Raw genomic sequence first — 23803 nt, 5'->3', positions numbered from 1 at the left:
TGCAGTCACTGTATTGTTTGTAAAGGTGGGGACACCTGCAGTCACTGTATTCTTTGTAAGGGTGGGGACACCTGCAGTCACTGTATTCTTTGTAAGGGTGGAGACACCTGCAGGCACTGTATTGTTTGTAAAGGTGGGGACACCTGCAGTCACTGTATTGTTTATAAGGGTGGGGACACCTGCAGTCACTGTATTGTTTGTAAGGGTGGGGACACCTGCAGTCACTGTATTGTTTGTAAGGGTGGGGACACCTGCAGTCACTGTATTGTTTGTAAGGGTGGGGACACCTGCAGTCACTGTATTCTTTGTAAGGGTGGAGACACCTGCAGGCACTGTATTGTTTGTAAGGGTGGGGGCACCTGCAGTCACTGTATTGTTTGTAAGGGTGGGGACACCTGAAGTCACTGTATTGTTTGTAAGGGTGGGGACACCTGCAGTCACTGTATTGTTTGTAAGGGTGGGGACACCTGCAGTCAGGTGAGACTGAAGAGGTCACTTAGATGATGATGAAACGCATCTGTCAATAAACGTTGTGCCCAGATGAACTGAGTCAACCTTCTTTGATGTACTCTTAAACACCCCCCCCCCCTCGGTTCAGGGATGGTCGTTCCCTCTTCACAAAGATGGCCTCTTTGACTCCCCATTCAAACCAGCATTCCTCCCTATCAAGGATGTGCACATCCTCATCCTTGAAAGCGTGCCCACTGGCCTGTAGGTGGGTGCAGACTGTGGAGTCCTGATCTGACGTGTTAGCTCTCCTGTGTTGGGCCATCCTCTTCGCCAGCATCTGTTAGGTGAGACTGGGGAACCCATAGCACACCCATGTTTCTGCCTATAGTACTGCCCCGTGTATGTGAAGTACGTGGACTGAAGACACAGCTTCAGGAGCAGACACACTTGATCGGTGTTAAAGGTGGTCCGATTGCTAAAGGTGGAGTCACCCTGTAATTTCATATGGACCACCTCCACTGCTTCATCAACAGGAATACTTGTGAAGAGAGACATAAAATCATTAGAAGCCATTGTTTCATCCGCCTCCATAATGATGTCCCTCACCTTATCCACACAATCCATAGTGTTGGGAAGGTGGCGAGTATTGGGCCGGATGTCCTACTCGCCAAAAAGAATGGGAAGTGGTGTGGTGGCCTCTCGCTTCCTGGTCTAGTGATAACTGTGGGTCCATCACTTAGCTTGGTAAGTAGGACCTTGCATATGTTTTCCTATTACATATGCTAGCATATGGCCGCTCTTACGCAACTGTGTCCGCAGCAGCACTTTCTCCTGGTACCTCCTGTTTTCACAAAAGCTGCTGCGGGGGTGACCGGGTTCCCAGCGGTATAACCGGGTGGGTCGATTGGACTCGTTAGCCTTGGTTGGCAGCCAATCTAGGAGAAAGGCAACTCTGATTTCAAACCCAGGTAGATGAAGCTCGTTAGCCTTGTTAGGCAGTTCATCTAGGAGAAGGACAACTCTGATTTAAAACCTCCGCTGCCTTAAGGGTATACTCGTCTACGGGAAAGGCTAGGCTTCGGGAAGAAATCCTGAGGAAAAATCTGCATCCGTCTCCATTGCCAGTCGTCTCGCTTAGTCTTGCCACTGGTAGTAGGTGTTCTCGGGTGAAAGAGTGGGGTTGATGATGCACAACTCTTCCTCACTTTAAACAAAATCATCGCACAAGTCATCAGTCATACACAGTTATCTTCGCACCCACAGAAATCGACCCCTACAGGATGACTAGATGGTCCTCGTTGCTGTGACGGACAAACAACGGTGTTCCGGAAAAAAAGGTTTCAGCTAAGTGGCTACAATGCAGCTATAAATGGTTATTTGTGTTGTATTGGTATATAATGCTGTGGGGGGGGGGGGGATTTTCCTCCCCTCTTTTTTCTCCGCAATAGCATTTGGCCAATTACCACACTCTCCGAGCCGTCCCGGTCTCTGCTCCACCCCCTCCGCTAATCCGGGGAGGGCTGCAGACTACCACATGCCTCCTCCGATACATGTGGAGTCGCCAGCCGCTTCTTTTCACCTGACAGTGAAGAGTTTCACCAGGGGGATGTAGCACGTGGGAGGATCATGCTATTCCCCCCAGTTTCCCCTCCCCCCTGAACAGGCGCCCCGACCGACCAGAGGAGGCGCTAGTGCAGCAACCAGGACACATACCCACATCCGGTTTCCCACCTGCAGACACAGCCAATTGTGTCTGTAGGCATTCCCGACCAAGCCGGAGGTAACACAGGATTCAAACCGGCGATCCCCGTGTGGGGAGGCAACGGAACAGACCACTACACCACCCGGACGACCAACAATAACCTTTCTACACTGATTCATCTCCCCATGTTCCTTTCTTTCTCGTTCCTACACCATGAATTCTGATGACCCGTTTCTTCAAAGAAGTCCAAGGTGACGGATCACATTTACTGAAGTATGGTTCTGCCTTCAGACGAACAAATGCACACGGGCACGTGGGTACGCAGAAAAAAGTATCTCGTTGTCATTAATCTCTTTTCTTTCTTCTCCACTCAAACTCTAAGAAAGCATGATTGCATACACAATAGCTGACGTACAGTTTTAGGCCGGGGCACAGACAGGCCCCCAGAGTGATCAAACGCCCACTCTCACCTTCCTCGGTGGCACTCAAGTGAGCCACCCGTTCCGCACTCGTGGTGCTTTCATTTCCTATTCTGCATGGTTTCAGAGAAACGCGACCAGTACCACAGCATGTGCTGTTCTCACTCCACTCTCCATATTTATTAGCAGCAAGGGCCAAGTCACAGAGCATCTTTATTTAATCGCGCAACGATGGCGTCGTGCCTGTTTACGGACCCCCCCCCCAAATTGCTTTAACGGGGTGTTCATTCTTTGATTAGAGGCATTTGCATGGTGTAAACATAATGACACAGAGGCAGGCCTTACATGGTACCATCTACCAAGGTTAGTGGTTAAATTCTTTTAAAAAGGCCGCTAACGGTTCCTTCATTAACCCCCCCGTGGTGTTAACTACATAGAGGCTTAGTATAAGCAGAACATGCAGTGAGATGGAGCCTGGTGGGGCTGTCGTGCGTTAAAAGGTGTGACATTGAGGGGTCACATGGCATGGTAATCATTACCAGAGGACGCCAAAGAAACAATCTTCCCATTCACCACATGCTGCTGACCGCTCAGCAACATGCGAGGAGCAGGCGGTCAGGGAGCATATGTGAGTGTCAGCAGTACCAGCAAAGGGACAATCTGTCTATTATAGGGGGCCTGGAGAATAGATTTTCTTTTCACCTCTGGATAAAGAGGAGGGATTATTTGCCATTTGAGCGGACAAGATCTTGACCCCAGCCCAGTTTCAGCCCTTCCCCCACTCTTCTACTTTTCCCCCATTTGTCTCTCTCTCTATCTTTTTCTCTCTGTGTCTGTCACCCCCCCCCCCACACGTTTCATTATCTAATCTAGATTAGGTAGATTAATTATGTAATCTAGTTATGTAGTCAAGCAACACAAAGTCAATAACACAAGCGCCAGGTTAATCCTTGAACACAATACTTCATCTGACCTGCTGGACAGACTAAAGCGAAGGCTCCTGTCGCAGTTCCTTTTGGTTTGGTCAAGCACATCATTTGATAAATGCTTAAACGGTGTGTGCGAGTCTGATAAGGCGTCCTCAGTATCATGACAAAACATTGTTTTGTGTGTTTTTGTGGGTGTGCCTGTGTGTGGCTCCAAGTGAGAGACAGCAACAAAGATGAGAGTGAAGATAGTGTGTGTGTGTGTGTGTGTGTGTGTGTGTGTGTGTGTGTGTGTGTGTGTATTTGAGATCCTGTGACTGTTGCGTAACCTTTTATGGAATCTGCGCATCTCTGTTGTCATAACAACCCATGGCTGGGCGGATGTTCCGAGGCTGTTCTTTTCTGGTTTCCTGTCCCTGACAGGGTCGCCAGGCCTCTTGCCACTAATGTCACGTCAACACCGACCTCCAGAAGCTAACCTCCCTCTAGCATCATCACCCCCCGCTTCTTACAGGGAAAGCCTTTGTCCCGACTCCTGCTCAGAAATCCCTACCTACAGTTCCCAAACTGCACCTGGCCTCATTATGGATACCGAGCCGTCCGTCGTTGTCCTTTGCTATCAGGATCCCTAATCATGTAAACAGAAACCGTGCTTTTCGCAAGACAAAAGGGTGAGACGGAGCCGCGAAGCTTGTGGAGATAATGTTGTGCGGCAGTGACTTGATGGTGGTTAAAACACGATGAGGCTTGCTATCTCACAATCCCCTGAATTGATGACAAATAGCCGAGTAATCCATTATCTGGTGTGGAATCGCTGTGTCATTTCACTGACATCACGTCTCATCAGGATAGTAGACGCAGCAGAATCGCTCGCTCTAAGTTACAGACAATTTGATCAAGAAATCTCTTCTCCATAGCCCGTTCTTGTGTTGGCTTCCCCAAACATTCATCCCGTCAAAGAACACATGCCTCGCCGTGTAATATTGGGGCAGAGCGCTGAGGTGAATGGGGGATGGTGGTGGTTAGTGCAAACGTATGTGTCTCCGGGTGACTGGAATGCCAGACTTTCCTTCCGAATCCAATACTGCAGGGTCTGGGATATTCTGAACACAACCTTCACACGACTCCACGTTGACTCACCCTATATGATTTGTCCGTAATGAAATTTCCAGTTCTCTTAGGACTTGGGTGGACTCCTGGACCCTCCGTCTGAATTTCTGGGGGAGAAAAGACATGGGGGAGTTAATATTTAATCATGCTGCTCGGGATTTCAAGTGTATGTGGTAGCACAGCCATGTTTTGGCTGGCTCGAGTACGCTGGCTCAGGGGGAAAAGTCAAACTGATTTTGACGGAAAGGTCAGACAAACAGACTAAATACAATCCGCAATGAAACTGAAATGAGTGTGCAGGCAAGCCATATGCTGATTATTACTTGTTAAAGGGCTATTCTCCGAAGGCATTCTTAAGTTCAGCAGGCTAAAGGAACATTCAGTTTCGCTCAATACAATCAATGTTATTATGAAATATTTCAACTCACTTGTACGTTTGCTATTGCCCCCCCCCCTTTTTCCTCCCCAACTGTACTTGGCCAATTACCCCACTCTCCGAGCCATCCCGGTCTCTGCTCCACCCCCTCTGCTGATCCAGGGAGGGCTGCCGACTACCACATGCCTCCTCCCATACATGTGGAGTCACCAGCTGCTTCTTTTCACCTGACAGTGAGGAGTTTCACCAGGGGGGTGTAGCGCGTAGGAGGAGCACACTATTCCCCCCAGGTCCTCCTCACCCCTGAACAGGCGCCCCGACCGACCAGAGGAGGAGCTAGTGCAGCGACCAGGACACATAATAATAACAATAATAATACACATTTTATTTGTGGGCGCCTTTCAGAGCACTCAAGGACACCTTACAGAACACAGTAAAAAACAAGCAGCACTGTATCAGACAGCATAAAGTCAAAACAAAGCAGGTAGACAATAAAAAGTTAACACACGTATAAAATCATCATCTGCACAAAACTCAGTGAGGTATGGATCAGACTGAATATGCCAGTTTGAAAAGGAGCATTTTGAGATGGGATGTGAAGGGTGAAAGAGATTCAGTGTTGTGAATGTCTTGTGGGAGAGAGCTCCATAGGCGGGGGGCAGAACAACTGAAGGCTCTAGACCCCATGGTAGTCAGGCGGGCCGATGGTGTAGTCAGTTGGAGAGCAGAAGAGGATCTGAGAGTGTGGGAGGGCATGCGGATATGAAGGAGTTCAGAAAGATATAAAGGAGCTAGGTTATTAAGGGCCTTAAAGGTGAGGAGCAGGATATTTAAGTCAGTACGGTATTTAACAGGGAGCCAGTGGAGTTGCTGAAGAACAGGAGTGATATGATCTATGGAAGGAGTTCTGGTAATGATACGGGCAGCTGAATTCTGGAAGAACTGAAGTTTATGAAGACACTTGAGGGGAAGCCAAAGAGGACAGAATTACAGTAGTCAGTACAGGATGTAACCAGGGTGTGAGTGAGTATGGCGGTGCTGTTAGGCGTAAGTGACGGCCAAAGATGATTAATATTGCGTGGGTAGAAGTATGCAGACCGAGTAACATTGTTGATGTGAGCTTCAAAAGATCATGTGCTGTCCAGGATGACACCCAGACTCTTACCTGAGGCAATGGAGGAACTATAGAATTGCCAATAGTCAGAGAAAAACTATCAGGTTTAGCCAAAGTAGATTTAGTCTCTACTAAGAGGACTTCGGTTTTATCACTATTAAGTTTACCACACATCCGGCTTCCCACCCACAGACATGGCCAATTGTGTCCGTAAGGACGCCCGACCAAGCCGGAGGTAACAGGGGGATTCGAACTGGAGATCCCTGTGTTGGTAGGCAACGGAATAGACCACCACGCCACCCGGATGCCCTACATTTGCTATTTTTAAACGATGGTTATTTCCTCTTATTACGACTGCGATAAAATAGAAAGCACACAAGGAAACCTGTAGACACATTTCTTGGCCTGGTGCTGTGCCCCTAAACCACAAGAGAGGTGTGAGTGACATGACTGAACACACAGACCACCTGTGAACATAATAGAAAACAACAGACTACAGTGTGTGAATGGGGTTTCTAAGTGCTTTCATCCTTTTGACAGGAGGGGATCTGTGTTGCCAAAAACAAAGCCCTCCAGTCTGTTTTATACAACTTGAGGAGCAAAACCATGTCCAGCGAATGACAGCCCCGGCCAGTGTCGATTACACGGCCTCCCTGCGACACGGGGGGGAACCCCTCACTTGTAAGAGAGAGAGGGGGATCATTGCATCATAGCAGACAGAGGAGAAAAGGGAAGGAGAGAGGAGAGGAGAGGAGAGGACTCCCAGTACCCATCCAAAGTTGGAGGGCCAACACACTTTTCCATGATGTGTTTGTCTCGGGGCGGAAACAAGAGTGCGGCTCCATGTACGCAGAAGAAACGGAGCTCTTCCCATGTTCCCATGGCCGGGGAATGCCTCGCTCCGTGTCACTCGCTCTGTCTCTGGGCTAGGGCGGCGTGTGTTTTGCACATGAGTAGATGAGAAACAGAGTGTTTTTATTAGGGAGGAGCCCTTCCAGTGTTTGTGTGGAAAGCAGAGCGCATTTTCGGGGTACTGCGCAGGCTCCCAGAGGCACCCGCCGCCCAACACCCCTCCGCCCTCCGCCCACCACCAGCCCCCCTCTCTCCCTCCCCGCCTAACACCCCCACTCCACATGCTAAGTACTACCAGCTGCAGCACAAGCAGGAAGAGGGACTGGGGGGGGGCAGAGAGAAAAGGAGAAAGATGCGAGGCCAGCAATGGAAAGGGGAGAGATTTTTCTTTTTTTTAACGTGCACAGAGGATAGAAGGAGGAAAAGACAGAAGGTGGTGAGAGTGTGGGGGCGTTAAAAAAAAAGGTGGAGGGATTTCGGGGGGGGGGTTGCGCTCAGGATGGGGTCATCCTGGAAACAAATCAATGACTGATACATTCTTGGGGACTTTGTTGGAATGGAGCTCTTCCTCCTTGGCCAGCGATTGGCTGGGAGCAGCCCAGAGGAATGCACCGGAGCCTGCCTATGGAAAGCAGAGGCAATGACCTCCAGCTCTCTCACAGCGGCACAAAGTGGCAATTGTTTGAGTTTGAAGAAAAGGGGGTTGGAGCAGGAACGCAGAAAAAAAAAATCCCCCATAACTCTTTCTTTCTTTCTCTCCCTCTCTGGGCTTTCTTTCCTTTTTTGTCTCTCGTACCATCTCTTCCTCACATATCGCCTTCGAGCCTTTTATCCACCTCTCCCTCCCTGCCCAAGTGTCTCCTCTCCATCTCTGTCCCTCCACCTAGGGCTGGGCGATACAGCTCAAAAATGTATCACGATAACATGTTTCATTTCAGTCGATACTGATATTTGTAAGTCATTTTTAATGACCTATTTTTAATAAAGACCAGGAGAAAAAAGGTTGAATTTAACCACCTTTGTTCTGATATCAGTCACTTAAAAAAAAAAACAACCTATGTCTGCACTCATTTTCTCCACCGTTTCTGTTTGTGATGGTGCAACCAAACAACACACCTGTTTAATGACTGGCTGTCTGCATGTCACTCCTAGCACGCCCCGTTATCGAGGGGTATGACGGGCTGTTCATCAGCCAGGGAGGGAGCATGCGCATTCGTTACATGTTTTCATGGCGGTCTGCATTTAATGCATTTATGTGAATCTATCCAGCCATTTTCAAATTGCTACCGATATCTGATATACTGATAAAGTGCTACGAATTGATATGATGTATATACTGTCTATCGCCGGTACATATTGCTGTCGTTTTATCGCCCAGGCCTACCCCCCCCCGACCCCTGCCCTTACTTCACTTTCCCTGTCTCTCTATCTTTCTATCTCTGCCGTTTGTGGTTATAGGACGGCTGAAAGCGTTTGATCGTGGCTGGGAACGTATGACTACTGCTGAGGATCCAGAGGCAGCAGATCATTCAGCAACTCTACGGGCCATTTCCACGAAATCCCACTTGTCTTGGCCCATATGCCTGAACGAGAAACAAGAACTTGAAAATAAACATGGGGGAACTGGGTAGTCTTCCACATGTCCTCTCATCTACAGCAGCATTATTATCACATCTGTCAATCTTCACACAGGCAGCCATGACGTGTCAGATAACTTTTATTTAAAGTTTGACTGAAACTAACACTTAAGTATCACATATTATAATCGCCATGCATTTCCACTTTCTACAGAAAAAAACAAAACGAGAATGGAGGGAAGAATTGAGGCTTTTTTTCATTTAAGAGCACCCCCTAGTTCAGCTTCTCTCCACTGACCTTTTTTCCGATGCTTATGATGTCATTAGACTCATTTACATACAGCCTATCAGACCCAACCATCAAGTTAAGAACCCAAACCCACTCTTACCACAAACCCTTGTTTACAGTTGTTACTTAAAGGTCAGCTCATGAATATTAATGAGGACTGAATCACTCTGAGAACAGTTGCTAAAAGTATAAAAAACACAATATTAGTCATTTACAAATGAAAAAAATGTTGCTGAATGTTTTATGATGTCATGCTCAAAGTTTTAGAGGTAAAAGGTTAAATCTGATTACTGATTCTGATCTGACGTTTACACACACAAAATCAACATCAGTTTGAAGCAGCTCTGCAAGACAAGCAACACAACGGGCTGCATGGGTGCTGGCCTCTCTAACAACCAGGTCAGACCTGAACCCCTTCTGCGTATTTCCATCCGCGAGTGTGAACTTGGTCACTTCCTTCTTTTGGGAATGAGCTTCCCATTCTTTCATCACATCCCCAACCTCCACCTGCCAGCCCGATTTTCCAGACACACATCCAGACTCTGCAACAGCAAACAACCCCTTACGCACTCCTCACACAGCTCTTCTTGCTCTTGTTGAAGATGAGCAAGTGCACATATTTACAGCAGAAGGTGGGTCTAAAATGCTGTGCTCCAGACACCTCGGGAATAGTGAAAAACGAAATCCGACTTGAGGACACACAAATCGAACAGTCATCAAACTCCGAAATAAAGGTCAAAATCTTGGATTATTTCACAGTGGCGATTTATCCAACCTGAGCACTGGTAATGTCATAGCAAGAACAAATGGAACAGGTGTCCGGGTGGCGTGGCAGTCCGTTGCCTACCAACACGAGGATCAGCAGTTCAAATCCTGCGTGACCCCCGGCTTGGTCAGACGCCCGTACAGACACAATTGGCTGTGTCTGCGGGTGGGAAGTCAGATGTGGGTATATGTCCTTGTCACTGGACTAGCGCCCCCTCTGGTCGGTCAGGGCACCTGTTTAGGGGGGAGGGGGAACTGGGGGGAACTCGGGGAACCAGCGTGATCCTCTCACGCGCTACGTCCCCCTGGTGAAACTCCTCACTGTCAGGTGAAAAGAAGCGGCTGGTGACTCCACATGTATGGGAGGAGGCATGTGGTAGTCTGCAGCCCTCCCCGGATCGGCAGAGGGGGTGGAGCAGAGACCGGGACGTGTCGGAAGAGTGGGGTAATTGGCCGGGTACAATTGGGGAGGAAAAAAAAGGGGGGGGGGATCCACAACAACAACAAAAAAGGCACAAAATATGGCAGCATTCGGTGTGTAATAATGTGACGTATGTTGGTATCATGTATGTTTCGCTGTCATCATAGCAATATCTGAAAGTTAGAAGTTCTGATATCTTTCTATCAGCCACGAGTGTGAAAAGGATCCATGAGACTGAGTGGCACCTGGCGGTTCAGTGCTTCAACAAAAAACACCTCAGCAGTAGTTTTGAGAAGAGTGTTTCCCGACAGGACTTTCACAGCCATTTCGAGATTCGAACCAGCAACCCTCTGCTCTTATGCCAGCTTCTCCAGACTTCAGGTAACTGCCAACTTCCTGTCAGGCCTATTTCAACCTGCTTTACTCTCCTGTTTTCCCTTCCACCAAGCTTGTCTGACATGGGCTACTGCAACAACATATAGGCTGAAAACTCCACAAGTCAACCCGTCCGTTCTCTCGACCCGTCCATTCTCTCAACCTGTCCTGTTCTCTCAACCCGTCTTGTTCTCTCCAGTACATCACATGAGCTCCAAAAGGAGCCTCGTGCAGATCATTCTCTAAAGTCTCCCTTTTATTTCTCTTACATTTATTTTTGCAAGAAGTGTCTAAGGGAAATCAGCATCAGATTCACGAAATGTTCTTAACCATCAAAAGTTCACACACACACACACCTAATCTTTCTGTGCATTAGGTAAATAATTTGACTTTCACTCCGGAGCTTGTGAGACGGGACTGTTGTGATTATTGACATACGACCAAATAAAACTGGTGAAGTCCACAAGATTTCTTAAATATTTCTTCTGCACACCAAGAACACACCTGTGCATTTGAACAGCTGTTGCATGAATGTCTTCTTCTACTCACAATGATATGCTTTTAACTTTGTTTTAAATTGTGCTATGATTTTTAATTTTGGGGGTAAAAAGTCCTTTCATCAATTTGTCATTTCTTTTCTTGGCACTTCTGCTGTGCAGGATTACTCTGCAGCGACGGAAAGAAACACTGTTCGGCTGTGGATGTTGTGTATATCAAGTTGCTGTGGGTAAGCGTGTGAACTCCATGCCCTGCATGTGAAGGTAAAAGTAAGACTGAAATCCTTCACTCATGTTAAATGGCAGACACAGAGGAGAACGAAGACGTCAGCCCTGCGGCACAGCGTCTCCATAGGCCTGTCGCTGTATCACAACACGAACTGTCTCCATACATGATGGATGACAATGTTCTCTTTCTTGTCAAGCGGAACGAGGAATACTTTTGAATGTTAAAAATGAATTCACTCAATCAGAACACAGGCTGCCACAGAGCTCTGCAAAATATTGTGTGTATGTACTTTTGTGAGGAAATTTCCATGTGTGCATGGGTAAACACATATTTATGGATGTACAAGTTAGTGTGTGTGTGTGTGTGTGTGTGTGTGTGTGTGTGTGTGTGTGTGTGTGTGTTGCGTGTCATGCACATCATATGTGCGCTGCTCTATTTCTGTCACAGCACTGCACAGCTCATGCTCCTCTTGCTGGCTTGCCATGAAGTCATTAAAACTTTAATTCCTTTCATAGTAACTGCATGATCTGCAGCAATTTGCTATTATTCTTGCAGCGTCTGCTGGTTAATTTGTTTATCACAGAGATGGGTCCATCCCCAGGCGTTTGCTGTGGCCAAAAAGCCTTCATTCTGGCACAGCTTGAGGGCTGGCTAACACTTAGCCCCATGGAGTCCCTCCCCTTCTTCGCTTTCTTTTGCTCCCCTCCAAAACAGCCGGGGAACCGGCCAGCGCTGGCTGCTCTGCTGTTCCCACCCTGAATTTCTTCATCCAGCCATGACACTCCTTATAACAACAGAGCTTCTGCCATGCTGTTAGGCCACCTCACTACTGCCGGTTATAGCTAGTGTGTGCAGAGAGCAAAAGTATCTACCACGTTAGCGTCTGCAATTCATACCTGATGGTCGCCATGGGTTTTTTTTTTGTTGTTTTTTTTTGTTTACCACTCCTGCACAGGGGGTCAGACCTCACGGTCAGCTATACATGTAAACAGCTGGCCAAGGGACAATTTTCCAAAAGAATATGACGGACAATGAAGTGGGAGGAGCAGGAGCCTGCATCTGCAAATCCAAATGTATGTTTTAACAATTTCATAATAAAATAGGGTTTCAGCACAGCGTGTGACGCCCTTGGTGTCAATAAAGAGCAACGGCTAAATCAAAACAGACAACACGTAAGCATCTTCTAATTCGGAGGTGACAAAATTCTTCTTCTGGTGTCATGAAGAGTCACTTTCACATGGATGTGAATCTGCTAACTGTACAGCACATCCAGTGATTTGCATATTTTTTTTTCCCTCTCTGCCCAACTGTACTTGGTCAATTACCCTATTTTCCGAGCTGGCCCGGTCACTGCTCTGCCCCCTCTGGCGATCCGGGGAGGGCTGCGGACTACCACATGTCTCCTCCAATACATGTGGAGTTGCCAGCCGTTTCTTTTCACCTGACAATGAGGAGTTTCACCAGGGGTACATAGCGCATGGGAGGATCACGCCATTCCCCCGTTCCCCCTCCCCCCAAACAGGTGCCCCGACAGACCAGACGAGGCGCTAGTGCAGCCACCAGGATACATGCCCACATCCGGCTTCCCACCCGCAAACACAGCCAATTGTGTCTGTAGGGACGCCTGACCAAGCCGAAGGTTCAGCGGCTTGAGGATGGGATTTGAACTGGCGAGCCCCGCGTTGGTAGGCAACGGAATAGACCGCTACGTTACCTGGATGCCCCTGATTTGCATAATTCAGTCAACTTATTGAATTGTATGCCCTGATAGTACGTAGCATACAGTACACAACACCCTTTAAGTAGAATGTACCAATATTTCCAACACCACTAGTGTTCTGCTCATGGAGCTTGTTCGGTGCGGTAGATGCTTGCTGCACCATGAGTTTGTTGGACCTTCAGATGAAGAACAGTCTAATAAATCCTCCATGTCACCCCTGTTGCCAGTTATCTTGCTCTTTGTTGCTAAAGTTAGCTGTTGCCCAGATACCTCCTCTAGTGTCCTTGTCCCCCCTCATAGCCAGCAGGTTGTCCCCAAGCCTCGGCGATGGGGACATCCTAGGGTGACGATGGAGGGTCTTAGGGGAAGGAAGAGTTGAGGCAATGGAACAGGATAGCTCTCACCTTCCTCGTGACCGCTGGGTCCAGGTAACTCCTCAGCTTCTGGATGTATGTGTGAGGGGGGTTTTTCACTTGGAATCGCTCCTGTGGGATAAAAGAGGAGAGGCAGGAAACAGGGAAGGAGGGTGAGATGAGAGGGGAGTGACATAAAAGAGAGGTGAAAAAGACTGAACAAACATTTGAATAATCATTTCTTTTTTTTAAGCAAAGCCACAAACTACTCATTGAACAAAAAAAATGAAACAAAAACTAAACTACTTGAATGTTTATCAGCAATGTAATGCATTTGGCAGCTTTGGAGGGTTTTAAGCTTAGTCAGCGCCAAAGGGGGTTGTATCATCCTTCAATGGTATTGGAACACAGGGCCATTTGTATTCTCTTACTATGGTCGACTCAAGTGAACAAGAAAAAAAGTTTATAGCAAAACTCTGTCAGTAGTTTGATTACATTCTTGATATTCACTGTTGACTACTGAGACCAACGAAGCCATATCACTGTAGAGAAGACGTGACTGGTCCTTGTAAAGAAGTTACCGTGAGTGATTATCTAATCGACGTGAAGACCAGGTTACTCTCTAGCACAGGAGGCAGTAAGAGAGAAACGAACAATGACGCCACCACTCCGGGTCTGTGTTCGTGGACGTGAGCAGCCTGTGAATCTGGTGATAACCCTGTATGCAGACGCCTTGGATTTTAAGTAGGCACACATTGGCAAACAATGTGGTCTTGATGTTGAATTCTTCTCAGACCAGTGTTTCATGTATAAACTTGCTGGTTGAGGTAGGGACTGGGGTTAATGTTGGTTCTGGGACTCATTTTCACACAAGAAAATAATTAGTTCAAATGTGTCGTTAATGTTGTATATAATTAATGTGATGAGTGTCCATTATTGCGGCAATTGTATTTCAGCAATTGTGTTCTATTTCATCTAAGTCCAAGTACTAAAGTGTGAAGATACTTACATTTTCCTAGTTATTAGAACAATGTTCCAGCTGTGAGAGGGCCAACAAAGCTAAATAAATGTATGAGAAACACTGCATCATACTCTGCCAATTTCCAAGGGAAACCCTTCTAAAACGTTACTCCAGTACAGCTCGCTTGCGATGTCATTTTAATGTCATATGATGTACAAAGCATGGTGTGTGGAAATTCATGTGGGCACATACTTTAAGTTCAGTCAGGAGGCATGCCAGCTGCCCTGACTAACAGGTTTTAGGTCAAATCCCCCGCCATTGTGCTCCAAATACACGTACAAGAGATTAGTGTCAGCTTTGGACTGTTGTGGTGAGCAGGAAACAGTACTTAGATCAGCCTGAGCGAATGAGAAGCCAGCATAACACTGGAGCAACATCATGGTGCTGGGAAGTGATGCAGTGCACAGAACAGAGATGTGGTGAGTTACGGATATGACGATACTGCTTAACTTTCCTGTGCTCCTTGTACACAAAGAGAACTGTTTGGCTTAACTCCACACCAGGACTGGATAACCTTTAAAACCAAATTACAAATAACACTCACATCATGGCTAGTTAGCTTGACTTAAACTATTCGTCCTACGTTACATATGAAATTTTTTCACGCAACTTGGTTGCATGCAACCGAGTTTGGTCAGAGTTGTATTGTTTATCAGCAATTGCAATTAAAGTGGACATGAGGCATTAAATAATGGTGACATGATTTACTAAATGTATTTCCACTCTAATCAACAATTACATAGCAAACATAACAAATGTAGCGGCACGGTGGCGCAATGGTTAGTGCAGTCACTTCACAGCAAGGTCCTAGGGTCGGGTCCGCGGTGGTGTAGCGGTCTAAGCATCGGCTTTGTGTCGATGCAGTTGCCCACTGGGGACTAGGGTTTGCGCCCCGGTCTTGTCAGATCCGACTATGGCCGGACTTGATGAAGCAGCAATAATTGGCAACGTTGTCTTCGGGAGGGGGGCGGAGTCGGCTTGTGTTCGTCACATGAATGCGTCTCTGTGTGTGTCGGAAAAAGCAGTGGTTTGGCCTGGAGTCGCCTTGTCACGGAAGTGACGAGGCGACTCCTTCGAGACTGCCGGCCGGAGAGACGCAGTTGGCGAACGCATACAGTACGAGGGTGGGTGTTTGAATTAAAATAGGAATCGACTGGCCACTAAATTGGGAGAAAAAGGGAAAAATCAGAAATAAATTTAAGAAAGAAGGTCCTAGGGTCGAGCCGCAGGGTAGTCCAACCTTGGGGGTCGTCCCAGGTTGTCCTCTGTGTGGAGTTTGCATGTTCTCCCCGTGTCTGCGTGGGTTTCCTCCGGGGGCTCCGGTTTCCTCCCACAATCCAAAGACATGGAGGTCAGGTGAATCAGCTGTACTAAATTGTCCCTAGGTGTGTGTGTGTCGGCCCTGTGATAGACTTGCGGCCTGTCTGGGGTGTCTCCCCACCTGCCGCCCAATGACTGCTGGGATAGGCTCCAGCATCCCCGTGACCCTGAGTAGGATGGGCAGTTTGGATAATGGATGGATGGACGACAAACGTACCCATATAAAAGGAAAAAAAGAAGCCCCGATATCTTTCATGGCAAGGGCGGCACCATCTTGCCGTACTACAACCTGTGACGTCACAGGGTTGGTTAACAACGGTAAAAGATAGAAAAAGTTGGAGACTGAGGAGCCACAGGACAGAAGAAGACAAAAGGGAGGCCACTACCCTGGATATAAAAGTGAGTTTTACAGGGTTGCAGCCAGGGACAAAACAGTCCATTTTCATAAACTGCCGCTGAAATGGAGAACAGTACTGAATCATTTCCGTGCTGTCAGAATTCTTCATTCTATCAGGTTGTGTATGCATTCGAGCTGATACGGCATGGGAACCGGGTGGAAAATGGCCTTTTAAGACAGTAAACGACATTCCGCCTGCATACCCGCTGGATCCGCGGGGTCTCAATGCACTCCTCATGTGAACAGACAGGCAGAAAGTGCCTGGCATTTACTCACAGAGTAAATACCGGGCACTCCACGTGTGGTAACCATGGAAACAGCTTCTTTGCACTACTGTATCCCTACCAGTACAACTGTATTTTCTTTATAGGCCATAGCTACATATTAATATACATCTTCTAGAACTCATAGGAAGTTGAATCAGTTCATCTGGACACAACACTTATTGAGAGAAATGTTTTATCACCATCTAAGTGACCTCAGTCTCAACCGACTGCAGGTGTCCCCACCCTTATAAACAATACAGTGGCATAACAACCAAAAGCAACAATCACTTTCATATGCAAATTGCCGTGACCATTAACTAGAGTTACAATGGCCATGTGTACTATTCACAGAGGGTTGGGGAATGGCTGCAATCACAGCATTGTAAGATGGTGACTGATATATCCCCCCCCCCCCTCAGTTCAGGGATGGTCCTTCCCTCCTTCACATAGACGGCCTCTTTGACTCCCTGCTCAAACCAGCCTTCCTCCCTATCAAGGATGTGCACATCCTCATCCCTGAAAGAGTGGCCACTGGCTTGTAGATGGTGTACTGTGGAGTCCTGGTCTGTAGATGGTGTAGACTGTGGAGTCCTGGCCTGTAGATGGGTGTAGACTCTGGAGTTCTGGCCTATAGATGGTGTAGGCTGTGGAGTCCTGGCCTGTGGATGGAGTAGACTGTGGAGTCCTGGCCTGTAGATGGGTGTAGACTGTGGAGTCCTGGTCTGTAGATGGTGTAGACTGTGGAGTCCTGGCCTGTGGATGGAGTAGACTGTGGAGTCCTGGCCTGTAGATGGGTGTAGACTGTGGAGTCCTGGTCTGTAGATGGTGTAGACTGTGGAGTCCGGGCCTGTAGATGGGTCTAGACTGTGGAGTCCTGGTCTGTAGATGGTGTAGACTGTGGAGTCCTGGCCTGTGGATGGAGTAGACTGTGGAGTCCTGGCCTGTAGATGGGTGTAGACTGTGGAGTCGTGGCCTGTGGATGGAGTAGACTGTGGAGTCCTGGTCTGTAGATGGGTGTAGATTGTGGAGTCCTGGCCTGTAGATGGTGTAGACTGTGGAGTCCTGGTCTGTAGATGGTGTAGATTATGGAGTCCTGGCCTGTAGATGGTGTAGACTGTTGAGTCCTGGCCTGTGGATGGTGCAGACTGTGGAGTCCTGGCCTGACGTGGTAGCTCTCCTGTGTTGTACCATCCTCTTGGCCAGCATCTCTTTAGTTTCCCTGATGTACAAGTCACGGCAATCCTCCCGGCCCTTAACAGCTACACTATATTGCTGTTTGTGCCGGGGGACCTGATCCTTGGGATGGACCAACTTCTGGTGCAGCGTTTTGGGGTTTGAAAGCAACTGAGACGCGGTGTTTGGAAAATACGCATCTCAACTGTTCCAACACTCCCACCACACACAGAATCACAGCTGGTTTACACTTAATAAGACAGCTGTTGTCCTTCTCCTCTCTTCGATCAGCTGCTGCACTGTTTGGGATCTTCCTGGCTTTGACAAACGCCCAGTTAGGATAACCACACTTAACCAGGGCCTGTTTAATGCGGGACTTCTCCCCTTCCCTGGCTGCTGTGTTGGTGGGGACGCTGTCAGCTCAGTGGTCCAGCGTCCTGAGGACTCCAGCGTCCTGATGACTCCTAGTTTGTGCTCCAGCGAATGATGAGAGTCAGACCTTAAGTACTGATCAGTATGTGTTGGTTTACAGTGAACATCAACAATCAAATGTCCCCCATCACCAACTGCAATTTCACAGTGTAAGAAGGCTAACCTGTCATTTTTCACATCCTCCCTGGTGACCTTGATGTGGTTGTCCAATGTGGTCGGTGAAATGTGGTACGTCCGATACCTGCATTCACTTGAGACTGAAGAGGTCACTTAGATGAGTGATGAAACGTTTCTCTCAATAAACGTTGTGTTCAGATGAACTGATTCGATTTCCTTACCTGGATTATTGAGCATGTATAAAGACATTCTAGAAATATTGAAGGAAAGAGTCTATAACTAAATAACATAACTAACTCACACATGGCAAGGATCGGTCTCTCGTGTATTTTGTGGGGCGACACTGCACGCTGCGTTGAAATGAGCATGACCTCGACAGTTTCCCGGGATTGCGCCCACTTGTCACTCCGCCTGACAGCCCGCGCCTCCCTATCTGTCCACTCACCTCTCATCGAAAATGAGGCGCGTCAATCACTCCCCATCAGGAGGCTGGTCTGGACCACGTATTGTGTGGTTACGCATCAACATGGTGCGCACATTCAGCATGCTATGCCAGGAGGTGTACGTGTTGGAGGTGGCAATGCTTCCACTGAAAGATGCCCGAGCTTAAACACAGGAGTGTCCTGTCAATTGCAGGTAAAGCAAGGTGGCTGTAACCGCCGGCGAATGAACCCATAACATTAACCTTATGCAGTAAATAAAACAAATACACGCGACATGGTGTTGGCCAGAGACAGGAATATGATGGAATACAGTGCAAACTATGTTTCCGTGTGCGGTTTGTTTACATTCTGACCGACCGTTTTTGTTTATGTCACTCTCCCAGCACTAGCTAAACCCTAGCATTAGCTAGCTGATGCTAACAGCTGTGAGCCTACAATGACGGTACCTGACGCTAGTTGTTCGCTGGTTCACACAGCTGACTAGGTTCCATACTTCTGAGGAATGAGCACGCGTGATGCAGGACATGTCTGAGAGGTCTGACATGACAGCATGATGCCGTATGAACACTTTTTTGCATAGTTTGTTTACCTACAAAACCAACCCACAACATTATGTATACTACAAAAAAGAGCCATAAGGATAGTTAATAATGTAGGATATCGTGAACACACCAACAAGCTGTTTTTTAAAGTCAAGTGCCTTGAACTTGAGGGATTTAGTAGAATTTAACTCCGCACAAATAATGTTCAAAGCGAGAAACAATCTACTACGGAGTAATATACAAAAATATTCTCAGACAGAGAAGGGGAATATAATCTGAGAGGGAAATTAAACTTCAAGAAATGATGTGTTGGTACAACTGTGAAGAGCATGGGTATTTCAATCTGTGGGGAACAGCCTGAGCATGGAACTCAAAACACAGTACAAACATTACACAGTTCCAGAAGAAGTACAAAGGACTGATTATCAAGACATATAGTGATGATGAAGAGTTGAGTTAACTTAGTTTTATTTATCTCTAAACATTTATTACATTTTTTCATTTTTCTTTCTATGACACCTAGTGGATATTTGGGTTGTACGTAGCACTGAGATCTGTTTATTCTTGCTACATGACATTACACTCATTAGCACTGGTTTTGCTCTTAGATGCACTTATGACCTCTGATGACTAGTAGTTCTGATTTCCTACGTTAAATGATGCTCTTATTGTCAGTCTCTTTGGATAAAAGCGTCGGCTACATGACTGGAATGTAATGTAATGTAATGTAACATTAGCATGTGTTTTTCTTTTCTTTCTCTCGTGTGTTTTTCTCTTATTGTTCACAGTAGGGGAGTTTGTATTGTGCAGCACGACTTGCATTGTATTTGAACTACACAGTACAGTGGGAATTGAGTCGGAAATGTATAGTAGCTGAATTAACTTGAGTAGGTGAGAAGGGGTAGGAAAAAATAAGTGTATACTTCCTCCTACTGCTTTTCCAACATCTAACAAATAATCTGATGCATATGGAGATCTGTTCACCATTTGTTGATCACTTCAGATAACTGGGTATGGGTTATCTGTATGCTATAGCCTGCTATTTACATATTTGAAATAAATCATCATCACCACCACATTACGTTGCGCAGCACATTATGTGACCAACGTTTGGGACACCACGGTCAAAACACCGTGGTGTAGACAGTCTGATGTTGGACATCCAAACATTCTGCCAGGCTCATCCTCAATAATTTTTTGAGTGACATCATCAATATACGGTGGGTGTATTCTGGAATATGACAGAATGAAGAATTCTGACAGTACAGAAAGGATTCAGTACTGCGCCCCGTTTCAGCGGCAGTTTATGGAAGTGGACTGTTCTGTCCCTGGCTCTGACCCTGTAAAACTCACTTCACATCCAGCAGCAATTCAATAGCAACGTCCCTTTTGACTTCTTCTGCCCTGTGGCTCCTCAATCTCCAGCTTCCACTCTCTCCATTCTCTTTCACTGTCCATACTGTTGTATCTGTTCAACCCAGCCAAGCCAACCAACCCTGTGATGTCACAGGTTATAGCACTGCAAGATGGTGGCGCTCTTGCCATGAAATATATAACGGCTTCTTTTTTCTTTTATATGCTTACGTTTGTCATGTTTTGTTATATAATTGTTGATTAGAGAGGAAATACATTTAGTAAATCATGTTTACTTGATTGACTGCCTCGTGTCCACTAGTTGCATCAAGTAAAAACTGTTTATACTTGACGCAACAAGGTTCACGCAACAACCAATCAGAGCATACCTTGTTTAATTGTCACGTCACTCCGCAAATCTGACCCGGTCTGTTCTGTTGGGCTTTCAAAACCCGACGTTAAAACTGTGATGGAGACATTTACATACATGGCCCTTACACAATGAACTTTGTTTGAGCGAATACTTTGAAGGTGAATCAAGTAATTAGTCCTCTTGTTTTTTTCATTTTTGGCATTTTCCACCTTTATTGGATAGGGATAGCAGAGAGAGACAGGAAAGGCAGGGGAGAGAGAGGGGACGACATGCAGCAAAGGGCCCGGGCTGGATTCAAACCCAGACCACTGCGGTAAGGACTCAGCCTTATGTGGTACACGCTCTACCAGGTGAGCCACCGGGGCACCCAGAGTCCTCTGTTTTTGGTAGAATATTTGCCAAGCAAATTCTTACTACTCAACAGTAATTAACATTAGAGTATAGACCATTAACCTAGTGTCACGCTGGGGCAGGGATGGAGGACCCAAATGCACGACTCAGCAACTGACTGGGGTAGAACAACGTTTTAATAAGACAAATGAACTTACAGACCATGGGAACAGATGCTACAGACAGAAGGGTTAGGGTTAAGGGTTAGGGGTTAGGGTTAGGGGGTTAGGGTTCAGGACATGGCGCATCCAGCGACCAAATCAATACGTGCGTCTGTGTCTCTGTGAGACGATCCGACAAGGAGCCAGGTCAACCAGGGGGAATATATACGTAGGGGAGCCGATCAGGGAGATTGGGCACAGGACAGGGCAGGAACAGAACAGCCAATCGAAGAAAGGGGAACAGATGAGTGAAGCAGGGGTAATCAGCAGCAATCAGGGTTACTCAGGCACATGGGGCGCAGGTGAACCGAAACACCATCAGGGGATGGGGAACAGGCGAGCCTCGATGACCCAGATCACACAACCATGACACCTAGCTTATTATTGGTAACAGTAACAGCAGAGAAGCCAACACATTAAAATAGCATCAACTTGCAACAGTAATAACCAAATGTAAACAAAATAACTCATTAACATTACATTTATTACTTCGTTCTGACTAATCTCATTGGCTGTTGCACGTAGTTTTGATTGCATTAGTTTAACAGTTTAATTGAACAAACATTATGCAACTCGCAACTCATATTCAACTAAGTTGCGTGAAAAAGTTCTATGTATAGCGTCGGCCTTAAAGATCCAGTCCAATGATTTTAATTAAGTCAGACAATTTTTATTGTAAAATATTAACGTATCATTTTTTCAGCTTTTAAAGTAGCCTTTGATTTGTTATAACTGTTTTAGTCATCCTCTCTGAATACAGCCAATTCTCAGGAGGCTGAGGGGATGTGGCCTTGAGTTCACAATAATACTTATATTGATAGCTTGCTAGCTCACTGATGTTGCTAGGCAACTATTCAAAGACAGATCACCTGACACGACTTTGTTTACATCTAGTTAATCTGATTAAGGTGAATAGCATGAGTAAATTTACATGTGTTTGCAATCATGTAATCTCTTCAATAATCCAAGTTAACAAGACTCGGCTAGTCGAATGACAGAACAGAACTTACGTTGCAGGCAAACCCACTCCCAAAATTACGTTCAAAACCTTTCAGAAAATGTATCCGTTTCCACCTTTTGCCCATCCAAGAACTTTACGACATTGATTTCCTTTATTTTACTGAACATCAATGTTGTCCTTTGTCTTTTGACTCCGGGTCAAATGCGTAGCGGGATTTTGGCGCATGTGCACATTATAGTGCTGCAACTAATGACTATTTGGATAGTCGACTAGTCATCGATTGTTGAAACAATTAATCGACTAGTCAGGTAATGAATCGCATAAAACGACAGCTCATGTCATTGACCAGAAATGTAAAGTGCTTTGAGTGGCTGTTGCAGCTAGAAAAGCGCTATATAAAATGCAACTTGATTGACTGGTTGGATGGTTGATTGATTGACCATCATGTGTAGTACTGACTCGGTGAGGGCAGTCGCTTGCTGCGGCGTACACGTCTGCTTCTTTTGCATAAGGTCATCCATGGTACCTTCACTCTTCTTCAGAGTCGGGCTGCATAAATTTGATTAAAAAAGACATTTGTCGCGCAAAAGGGTCAAATTACTCTTCTAAACTCTTAGAATCCTGCATGCATGTATAGACGGAGTTGTGTTGGCTTTATGTTAATGTTAAACGCCAAGACAACTCCCGTCTATACATAGCTAGCTAGCTAACAAGCTAACTAGTTTACCGAGGCGCGTCCGCATCGTCCAGATGTCCGGCGCGCCTCCTCTTCCCACGCTTGTGCACTACTGAGGTGCTCCCCCATGATAAGCAAGGTCTCCCTCACACATCTGGCACGTCATCCTTTTCTTTGCCACGTTGAGGCTGAAATGCTCCCAGACTTGACATGTGAGGACCCGACGGCGGTGCATCGGCCGCCGCCATTTTGCTGTTTTGTTTACCCGTCTTGTCACTTCCGCTTCCGTTCCAGGTCGCTTTAACGCATGCGCAACTCTCAAAGAGTCGGGAAGGAAGTGAGGTGCCTCGCTCCTTAGCTACTTCCGTCACCAGCTGCGGTGAAACCGTGTTTAGCTCAGTTCCACCCACAGCGTGAACTACATGCGCGATGACGAAACCGATGAACTGTCGACAATTCAATTCGTTGGCAACTAATTTTGTCATCAATTTTTGTCGACTACGTCGATTAATCGTTGCACCCCTAGTGCAGAACTGATTCTCCGAAAGAAGTCAGATTTAGGTGCATGCATACATAGCACAGTAATTGAAATGATGGCCAAAAAATATAGCTATTAACTGCATAATGCATGCGTCGATTTAGACCTGACTTTGATTGAGATAGTTTGAATAAGGTGTTTACATGGAAGTTGCAATAATCAAAGTATTGCCTTAATCTGATTTAAACTGCATTTTTAACTTGCATGTAAACACACTGACTGATGGACTGATGATAATTAATTGCCCGTCCAATCAAATCAGGGTATTAAATGAAGTAATTCATTATCAAAAGCAAAGTTTTCTGAAACTGTTTAATTATGTTGACAACCAGGAGGATATCTTTTCAAGGGACTTTAGCCCACCCAGGGACACCAGGCACAGTGGCTAGCGCTGTCGCCTCACAGCAAGAAGCCCCGGGGTAGTCCAACCTTGGTGGGTCATTCCGGATCGTCCTCTGTGTGGAG

The 23803-nt window shown here is 46.6% G+C and overlaps 1 protein-coding gene across 3 annotated transcripts in view; it reads right to left on the bottom strand.

The window, feature by feature from the left end:
- Positions 1–23803, bottom strand: part of fmnl2a (formin-like 2a) — an 88938-nt gene that overhangs the window by 37872 nt on the left and 27263 nt on the right. For all 3 annotated transcript variants that reach the window (XM_056289098.1, XM_056289096.1, XM_056289097.1), the window contains exons 3-4: positions 13227–13307; positions 4638–4714 (exon numbers count right to left, since the gene is read on the bottom strand). In XM_056289098.1, the coding sequence (XP_056145073.1) occupies positions 4638–4714; positions 13227–13307 (158 nt within the window). The remainder of the gene's footprint in view (positions 1–4637; positions 4715–13226; positions 13308–23803) is intronic.

Source organism: Lampris incognitus, chromosome 11 (genome assembly GCF_029633865.1).
Source record: "Lampris incognitus isolate fLamInc1 chromosome 11, fLamInc1.hap2, whole genome shotgun sequence".
NCBI classification, from domain to species: domain Eukaryota; kingdom Metazoa; phylum Chordata; class Actinopteri; order Lampriformes; family Lampridae; genus Lampris; species Lampris incognitus.
Note: the sequence above shows the minus strand (reverse complement) of the source record. Positions and strands in the feature narration are given on the sequence as shown.